At 44.8% G+C, this 16217-nt stretch overlaps 1 protein-coding gene across 1 annotated transcript in view; it reads right to left on the reverse strand.

Annotated features, from left to right (window-relative positions):
• PLEKHH2 (pleckstrin homology, MyTH4 and FERM domain containing H2) overlaps nucleotides 1–16217 on the reverse strand; it is a 666795-nt gene that overhangs the window by 460802 nt on the left and 189776 nt on the right. The window contains exon 3 of the mRNA XM_078649687.1: nucleotides 41–190. Within this exon, the coding sequence (XP_078505813.1) occupies nucleotides 41–190 (150 nt within the window). The remainder of the gene's footprint in view (nucleotides 1–40; nucleotides 191–16217) is intronic.

Consider the following 16217-nt stretch of genomic DNA (forward strand, 5'->3'; position numbering starts at 1 on the left):
CTACCAAAATCAAAATATATGTAAAAGAAAGTGTGTTAACCTGTTCTTCAAGCTGTTGCTCCAAATGTTGAATCATGTCATCCTTTTCTTGTACCAAGCTTTCTAGATCTTGGCATCTCTTATACAACCCGGTCTCCGTTTCGCTAGTTTGAACATTTGCTTCTTTCAGCTTCTCTTCCATAACCTGAACCTGTGGATCAACAACAAAAAAAGTCTGCATAAGACTAAATGTCTTCATTAAAAAAGCCCTAACAATTTGGTTGATGTTTTGTCACTTGCGATCAACAAGGACATGGGACATGGGCAGCAGAACAAGAAGTACACCCCGGGGTTGGGGGCGGGTGGGCTGAGCAACTGCTGAAAAGAAGGAGGTAACTTCAGGCCTAGAAGAAGGAGGCTTTGGACCAGAACATGCTCCCATACTTGCAAAAAACAAAAACATGCTCCTATGTGCTTGTGCCATTGGAGCTTTGTAGGTAATCTGGACCCCAGTCAGCCACATATCTGCCCCTACTGGTGTTGTACCACAATATCAAGTTATTAATACCACCCTGCACAAAAATCAACTCCACAATATAGACTTGCATTATCTTGCATTATACATCAAGCTAGCAGATGTGGAGTTACAAAAAGCACATCTATATTTCTCTCTATATTCTTACCAATATGATATAGAGAAAATTAATTTGTGGAATTGAGATTTTGGAGTTTGGTATTTCTTTTCTCCATACTATGGCCTCCAATCCCTCAACTGGGCCAGAGTTGGCTAGGAAGACAGAGTGCAACAAAGACATTTATTGAACTTCAAGTAAGAAGAGAGTAGCCATGGAAGGCTGAGGCCACTAGTAAAGGGTGTTCCTGTATTTGGGAGCAGGTGACATGCCATTTGCATAATAAAATGTGCGAAAGGAAGATATTGATGGGGAAACAGACCACAACCTAAACAAGCACTGAACCCAACATAGGTACATTAAGCTTGGTGGGGAGTTCCTGTAGGCCACTGAGGTCTGAGACATGCCTATCCAAAGCCATATCCCTTCTGGAATAGTGGTGACATTTGAGGAGAGAATTTCATTTAAAGATAGCCATTACCTACAGGGTAAACATACAAGGTATAGCTTGTAGGAATGACTGATTCAAAATACGAGCAAGCGGCCACATCCCTATCTATTTTCTCTGTCAACATAACCTGTAGGTTTGCAATTCTAATCAGCTAGCCACAGGAATTAATATTGGTACAATGATCACAGGTGTAATTCAAGTCCTCCATTGCAGAGGCTGCCTTGGTAGCTGCAGTAAGGAAGGTGGCCAGTCTAGAGATGACAACCTGACTGATTGTGTTTAAACATACAAAGTGACACGTACACATCGCTGAAAATCAGTTTGGGGAGACCATTAGAAAGTCCTGTGTCTGTCAGTTTAGTACTATATTTATTTAATGAAAATGCAAACCCTGGAAACAGGTCATATCACTGTTTGTGTTGCACATGCAGTCACTTAGATAAAACAATGGCAGTAACTACACCACAAAGGAACCTTGAGCAGAACAACAGCTAATTTTCTTTATAATAGCTCTCCCTCCATCAACGATTAATGTTTTGATTTGCTACTTTGGTAAGGGTAGACTCATCATGTTATATACAGTTGCAAATATGAATAAAGACACACAAGATGAAAAGAAATCAAAACACAGACTTCGTAACTAAGTCACAAACAACAAGCCAGGATATTGAATGCACAAATCACATACGTGACTGCAGTAATAAGACAGAGGCACACATTCAACACAAAAATAGTCAGACGCTACTCCATTTACAGAAGCCATTGGCTCAATCTGTCCAGATGAAGACCCATGAAATATCTTTCCCACTTTGGGTCGAAATAAAGCATGTAGACTAATCAAGGAGGAACTTTGATCATATTGAAGAAAGAAAAAGAGACAAACGAAAGATCTAATTTACTTTCAAAAGCATTATTATTCCTCCACCTGCCCTCACTCTGCCTACAGATTTTTCTTTTTGTACACTTGCACAATGGTGGTCTCTAAAATGATCTTTTAGAGAAATTATTTTCAAATCCCTTGAAGTGAATGTAAATATTTGTGTTATCAAATGCTTAATGCATTTTGATTGACACTTGACATGATTATGTGCTCCTGTGTTTTTTGGGTGATCTTTACACCATAAAAATACTGAAGAATTCAAATTGACATTTTGTACAATGCATCTAAATATTTTTATTGTACAGAAAAGGAGCTTTTTCCAATTAAATTCAGAAGATGTTGGGTGTTAAAACTGAAGGTAATAGAGGGTCTCACGAGGAAGGTAACCAGGTTTGAGGAGATGTGCCAAGAAAAATACCAGACATGCTGTATCCCTCATACATAAAATACTTAAGAGTAATGGTCTAGGTGGGAATAGCAGGAGAAGTGGAGAAAAGAAATTGGGATAGAGCTAGATATTGATAAGTGACAACTTACCTGTACAAGAGTGGACTAACTTTGCAACACAGAGTAGAAAAGCATTCAATTCTACATAAGTGATACTTTACCCTACACATTTCTTCAATGACCTACTTTTTGCAGTCTGCGATGTTACAGTCAAAGACTTAGCAAGATCTCCAGTAATAATTCTATTGAAATGCATGAGCTATGAAGCAGAGATTAACCAGGTGCTTGTGAAAAAACATACAAGTACAAAGCTGATCCAAAATCATAATGTTATCTGCTTCGATGGACTAGCGGAATACAAGATTTATCTACTTACCAAAACCATTAACGAATCATCGTGCCACAACATGCTGCGAAGAGGCCCCAGAATGAGGGTCAGGGGTTGCACAAGCTGGACTGTCCCCAGATAATAATAATAATAATACAGCATTTTATATAGCGCGACAGCTACCTCGCGATGGAGGTGTCCCGGCGCTAGTGCGAACACAGCTGACCCAGAGGGTAGGAGTGGGGGAAATTATCGTGGTTGGGTGAAGAGCCAGGTCTTTAACAGCCTCCTGAAGCAAGGTTCAGAGGGTGCTTGCTGGATTGCTGGGGGGAGGGAGTTCCATAACGTAGCAACGTTTGCCGAAAAAGTACGACCTCCCAGTCGAGCCTTTTTTGCTCGTGGCACAACAAGTTGAACGCGGCTATTGGAACGGAGCGCACGGGCCTGGGAATATCTCGGGAGACCGGTTTTAAGATATTTCGGGCAGGTGCCGAACAGAGATCTAAAGGCCAACGTAAGAGCCTTAAATTTGATTCTGCTGGCGACTGGCAGCCAGTGCAGTGATCGCAGATGCGGAGAGACTGAATGCTTAAAAGGGATTCGTAGTAGCAGTCTCGCAGCCGCATTCTGGACCAGCTGAAGTCTGTGGATCAGATATTTAGGTAAGCCCAGATAGAGTCCGTTGGCGTAATCCAGCCGAGATGTTACTGTGGCATGGATTACAGTTTTCCGACAGCTCTCCGGGAGGAGTCTGAGGATCTTACGGAGATTCCTCAGCTTACCCAAACAGCAACCGACTACTTGTTGAATATGCGAGGAAAAAGACAAACTGTCATCCCACCGCACTCCAAGATTTTTCGCCGAGAGGCTAGGTGAGGGGGCTGAGCCCATCTCCGCCGGCCACCATAGCTCTGAGGGAGGGGGGGGCCTTTTCCAAAAAAGATTACTTCAGTTTTGTTGGCGTTTAATTTTAATTTGTTCGTGTTCATCCAACATGCCACATCCTGGAGACAGCCCCTAAGTTCGAGAAGGACTCCTGTGATGCCTCTGAATACGGAAATACCAACTGGGTGTCATCGGCATAGGAAATTGCCTTGACACCCCAGTTGGCAATCAATGTAAAGAGAGGGGCGAGATAGATATTGAACAGGAGGGGGCTGAGTGCTGACCCCTGTGGGACTCCGCAGCTAAGGACTTTGGGTGTTGAGGAGACAGTCCCTAGAGCCACCTTCTGTGTTCTCTGAGTTAGATAAGAGTGTATCCATCCCAGTGCTTTGTCACAAATACCTATGTCAGCTAGTCGCATCAAGAGTCTTGCATGATCGACCGTGTCGAAGGCGGCCGACAGATCCAGGAGCACCAGCATCGCTGAGTCTCCTGCCTCCATCGACCACCTTACTGACTCTGCCACCTCAATAAGTGCTGTCTCCATGCTGAAGCCGGGCCGGAAGCCCGATTGCGTCTCATGAAGTATTTTATTTACTTCGATGAATTCGCTCAGCTGACGCTGTAGTATTTTCTCGAGCATTTTCCCTGGAGCGGCTAACAAGGAGATTGGCCGAAGTTACTGAGGTCTTCTGGGTTCCCGTTAGGTTTTTTTTTCAGTGGGAGAAGGGTTGCATGTTTCCAGATGTCCGGAAAAACCCCGGAGGCGGTGGACGAGTTCCAGATTTGTTGTACTGTGGGGGCCACAAAATCAGCTATGGTACCCCACAGCCTGGGTGGACATGGGTCGTCCGGTGCGCCGGATTTACAACGAATGAGTTCCTGTCTCACCACACTCAGCGGAATCATCTGAAATTGAGTTAGGGTTTCACCCCCTACATTATTCATGGCCAGGTCCGTTTTCAACAAAGGAGTCTCTGGTTTAAAGGATTCGTAAACTAATTTGATTTTTTGGTCAAAGAACTCCGAGATGTTTTCGCATAAGGTGGTGGACGGGGGGATCTCCCTCTCGATACATTTGGGTTTAAAAAAAGACTGGACCACTTTAAAGATCTGCTTGCTCGACTGCTCTGCCTGCAGGATCGAGTCCACATAGAACTGTTTTTTCGTTTTTCTAATAGCTTTCTGAAGTTTTTTTAATGCTTCCTTATACTTGGTCTTTTCTATGAGCCCGTATTTCGCTCTCCACAGTCTCTCCAGCTTCTTGCATGCTGCTTTCTCCGTTCTAAGTTCCTGAGAGAACCAGGGGGCGGAGGGGGAGTCACGTTTAGATAGGGCTCGTGAGGCTGGTGCAATGGAAGAGACCATATTCCCGATCCAGTCATGGAGTAGCTGAGCGTCACTGTTGGCGTTGAAAGTGAGAGTAGGGATAGTCTGTGCCAAGACAGGGCCCATTGTATCGGGGACTATTTTTTTCCACTGTCTCTTCACAAAAAAGCGTTTGCTAGAAGAAGAACTAGCAAGTACCATTTTCAATGTAAATGGGATCAGTGAGTGGTCTGTCCACGTCAGAGGTAGTGGTACCTCTGATATCACCTCCTCAATATTGGAAAAGAGAAGATCGAGCATGTGACCCGCCCTATGGGTAGGGCCGTCATTAATCAGCCTCAGCTTGGCCGTACTAAGTGTGGATCTGAGCAGTTCTGCAATAGCGCAGTCCACTTTGTCCATATGAATGTTAAAATCACCAACCACGATAAATTGAGGATGGAGGAGTGAGCTCTGAACAATCGTATCCAGCAGAGTGAATAAATTGGGATCCTCACCGCCAGGGGGGCGGTAGATCACTAAACCTGCTAGGGATAACTGGGGGCTCACCTGAAAACAGAAGTGAAGACCCTCAATACCCTGAATTATGGTGGGGATCGAGGAGGTTAGTACTAGCTGTTCCTTAAAGATAACAGCCACTCCGCCACCTCTCTTGTCTCCTAAGCGATTAGAGAGACACATTTTAAATCCAGGAGGGACTGCTAGTGCAATGGAGGTCATGTTATCCTCCTTGATCCAAGTTTCTGTAAGAAACAGAATATCCCACTCCTGCTCTTCCAAAAGTAGCCAGATATCGTCTGTGTGTTTGACTAGGGATCTGCAGTTCAGTAGGGCTGCTCTGAGCTCTTTAATAATTAGTGGCCTGGGTATGGATGGCCTCATCAAGTCACTAAGACCGAGGGATACCCCACAAGTCCCACAGATCTGAGGGGGGGTGACGGTCTGAGGATTTAGATCATGAGTGCTACACTCGGAGGTATTATTAAAAGCCCATAGGGCCTCTCTAGACCACACAATCCTTCCACCACACACCCCCCTACCTGCAGCATAGCCGGCCCTGGTCGTGGACAGGTCGCGGACGGGCGTAGACGGGCTTGCCTTAGGTGCGCCTTCGGCGCGCAAACCGCGCGCCCGCTGCGCTCGTCCGCTGCGCTTCCGATGAAGGCACATATTAAGTAGGAGGTAGAGGTAGGGGCGTGGCCTAGCTGGTGGTGGGCGTGGCCTGAGTGTCCCACGGGGGTGTCGGCAACACCAGGAAATAGCCCGCGGCAGCGTTCGAGCAGCTGCGCGGGAGTGCCCAGAAGAGAGAGGTAGTTTGTTTTAAAATCACAAATCACACTCAACAATATAATAAAAGCAGTCTTAAAATCACAGTATAACAGTTTTTAAAAATCGAGGAACGACTCTCCCGGCTTCCGCCTCAGGAGGTCAGAGTATTCAGCCTCGCGTTAAGCTGTGTCGCGCTTTTATTCACTCGGAAAAGGGGCGTGGCCTGGCTGGTGGTGGGCGTGGCCTGAGTGTCCCACGGGGGTGGCGGCAACACCAGGAAATAGCCCGCGGCAGCGTTCCAGCAGCTGCGCGGGAGTGCCCAGAAGAGAGAGGTAGTTTGTTTTAAAATCACAAATCACACTCAACAATATAATAAAAGCAGTCTTAAAATCACAGTATAACAGTATTTAAAAATCGAGGAACGACTCTCCCGGCTTCCGCCTCAGGAGGTCAGAGTATTCAGCCTCGCGTTAAGCTGTGTCGCGCTTTTATTCACTCGAAAAAGGGGCGTGGCCTAGCTGGTGGTGGGCGTGGCCTGAGAGTCCCACGGGGGTGGCGGCAACACCAGGAAATAGCCCGCGGCAGCGTTCCAGCAGCTGCGAGGGAGTGCCCAGAAGAGAGAGGTAGTTTGTTTTTTAAAATCACAAATCACACTCAAAAATATAATAAAAGCAGTCTTAAAATCACAGTATAACAGTTTTTAAAAATTCGAGGAACGACTCTCCCGGCTTCCGCCTCAGGAGGTCAGAGTATTCAGCCTCGCGTTAAGCTGTGTCGCGCTTTTATTCACTCGGAAAAGGGGCGTGGCTTAGCTGGTGGTGGGCGTGGCCTGAGTGTCCCACGGGGGTGGCGGCAACACCAGGAAATAGCCCGTGGCAGCGTTCCGGCAGCTGCGCGGGAGTGCCCAGAAGAGAGAGGTAGTTTGTTTTAAAATCACAAATCACACTCAACAATATAATAAAAGCAGTCTTAAAATCACAGTATAACAGTTTTTAAAAATCGAGGAACGACTCTCCCGGCTTCCGCATCAGGAGGTCAGATGAAGTGGCCCACCACCAAAGCTGCAGCACAGGTACCCAGAACAACTTCCCAGACAGCCATCAAGTAATGAGCTCTAATTGAGAACAAGGGCAAGATCCAAGCTTTGAAAGTTAGTAAAGCTCACCCCGCAGCCAGCACGTCACAGGGCCCCTAGAGGAGCTCTGCCTGATTAAATTCCACAAAAAGCACCTGAGAGCCACTACTGTCCACCAATTTCTATACGGCTGCTGCATTTTAAAACTGCTAACTACAAAAAAACACAATATTGGCAATAGATGAATGGGGTGGATAGGGACTTTTGAAGATTTTATAGATGTAATCGTTGAAATAGATCATAAAAATATTATAAAGTGTTTGAGGAACATGCTGGTGAAGGAGTGAAAGAAGCCATGAAAATGATATCACAAGAAGGTGAAGCGACGTACAAACAAATCAAAAAGCTTTGAATTTCAAGTTTAATCCAATGCCAAATGTGGATTACGAAAGATACATATTTAGTCAAAAGCACCAGAGACCAGATGAGACCATTAATGAGTTTGTAGACTGGAAGTTCTGGTGAAGGACTGTAAATTCGATTAATTTAATGATGAGGAAGCGACCAGCCTCAAAGTAATCGAAGTATGTCTGTCAGATTCCTTTCGAAGAAGAATGCTGAAGGAAACTCTGAGTTTATAACATGCCCTCAAGCTTGCCCGTGCTGAAGAGCCTGCTGATTGTCGAGTGACTGATATAGAGGCCGGATGTACCTAAAGTGCATCAGTCCTGAGCATGAAAGTAGGCCACGGTACAAGGCTGAGGGGCACAGGGTGATGTCTTCACAGAAAAAGAGAATGTGCTACAGATGTGGACTGTCATTTCCACATGAAGGTATATATCCTATCACTAGGAAAACATGCCTCGGCTGTGGTAAAGCGAACTATTTGGTGATGACTTGCAGGGGGAAGAAAAAAGTAAGTGTATCACAGCATATAGACAAAACGGCCGACCGAATGCTACCTCAGCAACGTACGACGCACTCCCACAAGGCCGACCGGTCACACCAACTGAGGCAAATCAACACCAAACAAAGTTGACAGTCTCAGTTTCCAGTGAAAGCGACAATGATAACTGTGCGATGTCGAAGTACACCTCTGAAAGGCATGCACATGTAGGACAGGTAAAATGGTGAAATAACTCAAAGTGAAGAAAAATCAATATGAAGGAGCACCAAACACATTCAAACATTGTCCGACAATCACTCTAAAAATAAATGGGTGTTCACTATCATTCATTATTGACGTTGGTGGAACAATAAATATCATGCCTGAGGAAAATTCAAGAACTGTCTCCACTACCACCACTTACTAAGTCAAAGACAAAAGTATACATATGTGCTGCTTCGCAGTCCTTAAAGAGTTAAAGATCCTTTGTAGCCACAATGAAATGCAAGAAAAGTGTGGTGCAAGCACCTATTCATGTATTTCAAGGAACAGTTTCAAGTGCGTGTTTGCTAAGTTATAATACTACTGCTGATATTGGACTGATATCAGTGAACTACGAATGCTCATCATAAAATTGTAAGTTAACTTCCTTCATTATTTCAAAGGTAAGGAAAACTCAAAACAATGAAAGTAAAGTTACATATAAATGAAGATGTTCGTCCTCTTGCACAAAGACACAGATGAATTGTGTTTCACTTGCATGAGGATGTTGAAAAGGAACTTCATTCATTGCTTATACATGACATAATTGAATGCTCCACTGGTCCAACGCCATGGGTTTCTCCCATTGTAGTAGTGCCTAAAAGAGACAGAGAAGGAGCTGTATGCACATGCATTGAAATACGCCAGGCCAACAAGGCGCTTGAGCGAGAGAGAAATCCAGGTCCGCACATTGCTGATATGATAACTCAAATGAATGGTGCAAAGTTCTTCTCTCAACCCAGCTCAAATAAAGGATATCACCAATTGGAGCTTAAAGAAAAATCCAGTACCTTACAACCTTTTCTACACATATTGGTTTGTTTCGCAATAAGTGATGGAGTTTTGGTGTGTCCTCTGCTGCAGAACTTTTCCAAGATGTCATTCGGCGTATCAAACCGCCCGTAGTAAATGCATTTAACTACAAGGATGACATATTAATTTTCAGAGCCAGACAGAAAGAGCACGACAAAGCTCTCATGCAAATATGTCATTTGCAGACTTATCTCTGATTGCATACAAATGTGAATTCTACAAGAAAAGCTTGGAATTCTTTGGCCATGTCTTTTTCAATAGAAGTATAAAACCTGATCCAGCAAAGGTACAAGCATTGTCTGCTACAAATCCCACACTAGACATTTCCATGTTACGATCCATTCTTGGACTAGCCAGTTAGTGTTCAAGATACATACAATACTTTGCTATGGTCAATGCACCATTTCAAGAACTAACGAAAAAGAATATATCTTTTCCTTGGTCACATCAGTGTGAGAAGAGCTGCCAACACATCAAGCATGCCATTGAGAGTGCCACTGAAACTAACTACTCTCCATGTGTGGCGTACTTATTGGCTAGTGTCTAGGCTGTCAGGACACTACATACTGGACCTCAACCATGGTGGTTGAGGTTGCTTGCCTCTGTTATCCCAGGGTCCATCCTCTATGGCCCTGCAAACTGGGCCAAGTAAAACTCTTTTAGAACTTGACTCTCAGTGGTAGCGATGGAGAGCAGTCACAGGCTTCTCAGGGAGGTAGTGTGTAGGAGCTCGATTTACTAAATGAATGTACAATCCAGGAACGAAATGTAAATTTAATTAAATAAAAAGTATTTATTACTTTCAAGGCAAAGCATACAATCGAGAGTTCAAATCTTTGATTGATGAATCGATCATATACACCCCACAAAACTCCCTCCCATCTCCCCCCCACCCCTCCTCCCAGGCAGAGCAGCTATTCCATAATCACCACTCCTCCTGGATATAACAACACATTTTCTGCATGTCATAGACGACAACAAAATGGAAGTGCAATCCCTGAGTCAGCAGCCAGCATTAAGTACGGGGTAAAGAGCAGTCAAGTGAATGGCTGCCGCAATTTGAATAGGAAGCACCAGCACTTTGGGTATAACATTCAAAGTATCCTTAGGGCAGGAGGACTCAGGTACCTCCTCTTCATACACTTGCAATTGATCCCTGCAATAAACCAAATCTCAAAGCCACCCCTTTACAGTGGGTGCAGACCTGGAGCCCCAGCACTGCGCCACCGCCCTTTTTGCAAACAGAGTGGAGATCACACCGATACGTCTGCTAGCCGGTTTCAAACATTTGACATATCCAAGTAAGCACAGCTCAGGTGTACAACCCACCGGCTCCAACACTATATCCATTAAAATGTGAACCACTGCAGTCCAGAAAGCAAACACGCAGCTACACAGCCATGCGACATGATAAAAATCTGCATTCGGAGCACCACACCGCACACAGTCCGCAGTCTCTCTCAGGCCACATTTATATAACTGAAAGGAACAAAATGTACTTTAATGCAAATTAGCTTGGAACACTACTCACTGGAAAATCAATATTCAGTTTAGTATCCTTCTTCCTATCAGGCAGTCCTGAGCCTCAATCTGCTATTCCCCAATTTTCTCCCTTGAATCAGGCTCTGTTACTCAGTTGTCTTGGTGGAGTTATATCACTCCTGTAATCAGTGCGCTTAATTTTTAGTTCTCCGTTTAACTACACAAAGTGGATGAGTCCTCAGTGGATCAGTTCAGCTGCCAGGTTATGCAGTGTGCTTGCACAATCTCTTCTAAGAAGCTGCACACAAGCCAGCAGCATCGTACATGGGTCACACTTTGACTTCTGGGCCCACACTCATGCAGTGCACCCAGTAGAGACATAGAAGACAGTCCTCGGTCATCATTTCTCTGAGCTGACCAAAGGTGAGTGTTGCAGCCGGTGGCATCTTCAGTGACGGCCTCATACCAGGTGCAGCCTTGTCTGGCTTGGTCATGACATCAGGCGATGTATGGGCCTGCAATGGCATCCAAGCACAGGCCAATCAATCAGAGCAGTGATAGCCATGGACAGGCCGATCACTTTGGGTAGTTGCCATGTATCAGAGCTGCATGTCTCAAAGTCTTTTCTTCACTTCTAGAAATGGCAGTTTTCTTCTCACCCTACCATAGGCTAATCTGGGGAGATCAGCACCTGTGAACCTTCAATCTTGTATGGACCAGACTGCGCATGCTAGAGGATCACTCAGTAGTTTGGTAATAATGGCTCTAGGCGGCACCCTTGGCAGGGGCATCAGCGTCCTTTGCACTCTTTCAATGGAGTCTGTTTTACGTCACCATTACACTTACCTATCTCTCAAGGAACAGTTCAAAGCTAGAGCCTTTTGCTCTGTCTGGGAGCCCAACAAGTTGAATATTGCTACTTCTGGTTCTGCCTTCAGCATCTTCATGGCAGTACTCCAGGAAGTGATCCTTTTCCTGTAAATCATGTAACTGTTTTTTTTTATTTCTGTCACCTTATTTCCACAGTCATATCCACCACCTGTTCTGTTACCTTTCTCTAGTCCACACATACCAATCCTACATTTATTGCTTTATGTCTGTTTTGATGTCCACAGAAGTCCACATGCCTTGATTGGACAACAGGAAGAAGTCTAATATGGCTGTGGTGTCTGCATTTGCAATCATAGGTAAGTGTCCTTCCACAACCAGTCTGTCAGGTGCACCTGACAGCTAGATTTGGGTTTCCCATCCTCATTCAGTGTTAATGTATCACGTGTATATAAGTAAACATGATATACCCACATTTGCTATGTTGAGCACTAATCATCCTTTATGGATTGGTTTACCATCTGATAGCCAGCCTGTAAAAGGCACACTCAGTTTATTCCACACAGTTGTCAACTCACCAGTGGGGTTTTACACCAGCTTGTTGTGTGTGCTGTCATAGTCATCAGTCTCCACTTTTTCATTAGGCAGGTTACAAATATGCCAATGCCAAGGTACAAGGGCAGCCACCTTCACCGAGGTCCACAGGTTCATCCGATTTCTGGATTACACAAGTTGTCTCCTTCAGTGCCTCTCAATTCAGATGGGAACTGACACCAGACAATTTGTAAGCTGCACACCACACTACAATTTCCTCAGGGGGTCTACACTTTTAGGTCACCTCCTCACCCCAGGGAATCACAAATCTCGTACTGCCCCTCTTCTCTGAGCCCCACTTAAAAATCCAGAAGACTGCAGATCATCAAATTAGAAAACTTCTTCCCTCACTTGTGATTTATCTTATCAGACTGTTAAGTCACTGTGTCAGTCATGTGGTGAAGGAAGCGATGGACAGGCATCATGGTTCATAGAGTTCACATAGGGGTGCACTTCACTGATTAACCTTTCCCACTGCTCTATGCTTACTAATAACCCAGGCCACTGCTGGTTCCTCCTCATTTGTGTACTCCTCTATTCAGTTTCCTCATGGCTGCCATGTTGTTTGATTCCAGTCAAGTGAAACAGAGCCTCAGCATTTCTAAGCATCTATTATTGATGCTCAAAGTAAGTAATAAAGTAAACTGAGCTTATAAAGCGCATGGTTACACTGACCAGAGTGTCAAAGTTACAGCAAACTGCTCCAAAACATCTTCTGTAGCTTGCTCATCTGTTTTAGTGAGTAGATGGTTACTGTGATAATAGACAAGCTTTGGATAAAGATGTCAGCCAGTGATGGACTGCAGATTTATGTCCTATCGCCCATGTTGCTGGCCACAGGCCATTCTTGTGATACTGTGGGTACTTTTGGATCTGGCCCTCTCTGCAGAGTCACCCACATGTTTTTTGCCTTCACCCCTCCTGTTTTGCTGAATTTATTTTTTTGACTTTAGGACTAGGTACACTTTACCACTGCTAAACAGTGGTACAGTGCATGTGCACTTTCCCTAAAACTTAGCATAATTGTCTTACACTTAGTTGGCACATTTAATTTACTTGTAAGTCCCTAGTAATGTGGTAGTATTTCAACGTCATCACAGGGTCTGTAAGTTAAATGCTACTAGTGGACATGCTGCCCTCATTGTGCCAACCACTACAGTAGCCTTTTACAACATGCCTCAGGTTTGCCACTGCAGCCTGCAGTGCCGTTTCAAACTGCCATTTCAAACTGACAAAACTAACCTTTTGCCTAGCCTAAACCTTCCTTTTTCATACACATAAGTCACTTCTAGACTAGGCCCTAAATTGCCCATAGGGTTTGGTCCACGGATTAATAATGGGTTACCTCATCACATTTAATAAGTGACAAATTTCGTTTGGGAAGAGGTAGAAATGTCAGGTTTGGTCTCTCATTAATTGTAATGTGAAACGCTTTTGGATTTGAAGTAAAAATTCGGAAAAGGCCATTTTTAGAAATTTGCTATTTTCTTGTCCTAACCATTTAGTGCCTGCAGCCTATGTCCTGGGTTACATGACTAGGTGTAGTTGGCCTTTGTGTATTCCTTCCTGACAGTATTACAAAGTGGGGACTGAGTGTTGGCAGGGTGCACCATCTTGACAAGATGGAAGGGGAGGAGCTCTGCACATCCCCACATACAAAGACACTGCCTCAGCCAACAGACAAGGAACTTCACATTAGCCTTTTGTCGCCCCAGACATCCTGGGACCAGGATAGGGAGGAAGAAAATCCCAGCATCATCTGTGGGTGGAAAAGAATAAGTTTATTTCACTTCAAAGCTGAGAGCAGGTATAAATACTCGACCCTCAGAACCACTCTTCAGTTCCCTTTGGCTGAGGACTATCAGAGGACTGCTTGTTGTGTACTTCAAAGGACTGCCCTGCTGCCTACAGCTTGCCCTGTGAACTCAGATGAATGCCCTGGTGCTTGAGACCTGTTTTTCTGCTTGAACCCACGACTACCGTAGTAACTCCAAGGGCTAGATGGCATCCTGATCAGAGCCTCAGGGGCAGAAAAGCCTCAAACCATCTTCGACCGCACAAGTCTAAGTGAGACATGACCATCCAAGTGATGCTGATCCAATCCTGGACCCTTGGAAGTGATGCTAAATATGCCCTAATCGCCCAAATTCAAAACTTGGAACATAACAATTTTTCGGCCACATAGTTATCTGAGTACAGAGTGGAGACCGGGGCATACCTGACCACTGAGCCGCTTGCGGTGCAGCACCAGTCAGCCTGACTTTGTGGTAGCTCCTGCTACCTTCTTCTCGGCATCAGCGAATCCTGTTCAGCGGCTCTTCGTTGGAAGAGTAACCGGCCTCCTGGAGCCCTTGTTGACTACAGCCTGCAGCTTTGTCCCGCTGAAGATTTTCGACTTCCAAAACCAAGTCAGAACGTAGAAATCTCTACCACGACTTCGTCCAGTGGCTCCCCAATGATGACAACTCCTCCTCAAACATAACCAGATGCCTTGTCTCGCTGAACTTAACTTCTCAGCATTTTTTCTTCAAAATTTCGTCTAAGTCCGAAGGTAAGTGGCGACCAGGCCCATTGCACTATCCAAAATGCACTACATTACAGTCGGCCATAACTTTCAACTTTGCTGAGGTCTTGGGTGAGTAGATGCCCTGTGTTGGCGCTTTGATCTTTTAGGTACTATTTTTTGCTTTAAACTTAAAAAAATCCCAAATCTGGTTTTACTGATTGAATCTTTGCTGTTTTAGTGTCAAATAATGTATTACATTTAACTTTATTGTTCTAATTTAGTGTGGGAATATCCTTGTGTTTTGTTTACACGTTTTTATTGTTTGAGTGCTGCATAAATACTTTACACATTGCCTTTAAGTTAAGCCTGACTGCTTTGGTTCTAAACTAACAAAGGGTTAAGCACATGTTAATTTAGTGACTTTTTGTGGTTCACACTAACAAGGATTGTGGCTGTTACTTTAGTAGGGTTTCAGCCCCCTCAACCAGCAACCCAATTTCTTACATGCTCATACCAGGGCTGGCAGCTACTATTCACAAGGTGGAAGCTGTCTTCAGGGAGAGCATCTGATTTGAAAATGTATTACCACTCTCTTTTGAGTCTTGGTAACAACCCATTGGTTTGCAACTGGTGTCACAAATCATTAACACATTGCCTACTGACTTGCAAAGGAGAGGGGGGATGCACATTACAGACCGCTCTCCTTTGAGATTCCTTTTAGGGCAGAAATACAAGAGAGAGACTTAGGGCTTCATTTACGGGGTTTTAACATAGGGCAGCACAGCAAATCACCTTGCTGCACTACCTTACGTCAAAGTGAAAGGGCAGAAATGCACCATATTTATCCAATACAGTGTATTTCTGTCCTTCCCCCCCCCCGAGCTGGTGCTGTTTTGGCAGCCTAGCACCAATGCAGGCAGCCTTGCGTGTGGTGTGTGCCTGTGTTTTCAGCAAGAATCCTGGGAGGCTTTTTACACTTTCCATGCGTGCTGCAGAATGCAGCACACATTGAAAGGGGAAAAATGAGGAGAAACAGAGTTATTTCTCCTCATTGTGCCTCTCCTTGGGAGGCATACGGTTTTGGCGCATTCCCAGGTTCACATGGTTTTGTAAATTTGGGGAAGTGTCAAAATCCATGGGCGTTGCATGGGAACACCCACCGCAGTGCCCATGGACCGCCTCCGCGAGTAAAGCAACATAGCGATTGGAGCTGTCTTGCCTTACTCCATATCTACGAGGCTATTTAAAGCCACGCAAAGTGGTTTGTGTGACCTCATACATATGATTTTGTAGTTTAGGTCACCAGAGCGTCACAAAAAGTGACACTCTGGTGGTGCAAGGGGCTCATAAATATGCCCCTTTGTGCATTGCGGCACTGCGTTTTATAGTCACAAAGTCTGTGCTGGCTTTGTGACTGCAAAATAGTTTTGTACATCTGACCCTTGGTTGTTCACTTGGTTCTGCATTGTAGGACCTGTGGCCCTTGGATACCAGTGATTATGGAAGTGCCTCCACAAGCATACTGCAGCAGCCACCAAGGATTCTTCCCAGTAACCACTGACTACCAGAAGA

This window comes from Lissotriton helveticus, chromosome 6, assembly GCF_964261635.1.
Source record: "Lissotriton helveticus chromosome 6, aLisHel1.1, whole genome shotgun sequence".
In the NCBI taxonomy this organism is placed as follows: Eukaryota; Metazoa; Chordata; class Amphibia; order Caudata; family Salamandridae; genus Lissotriton; species Lissotriton helveticus.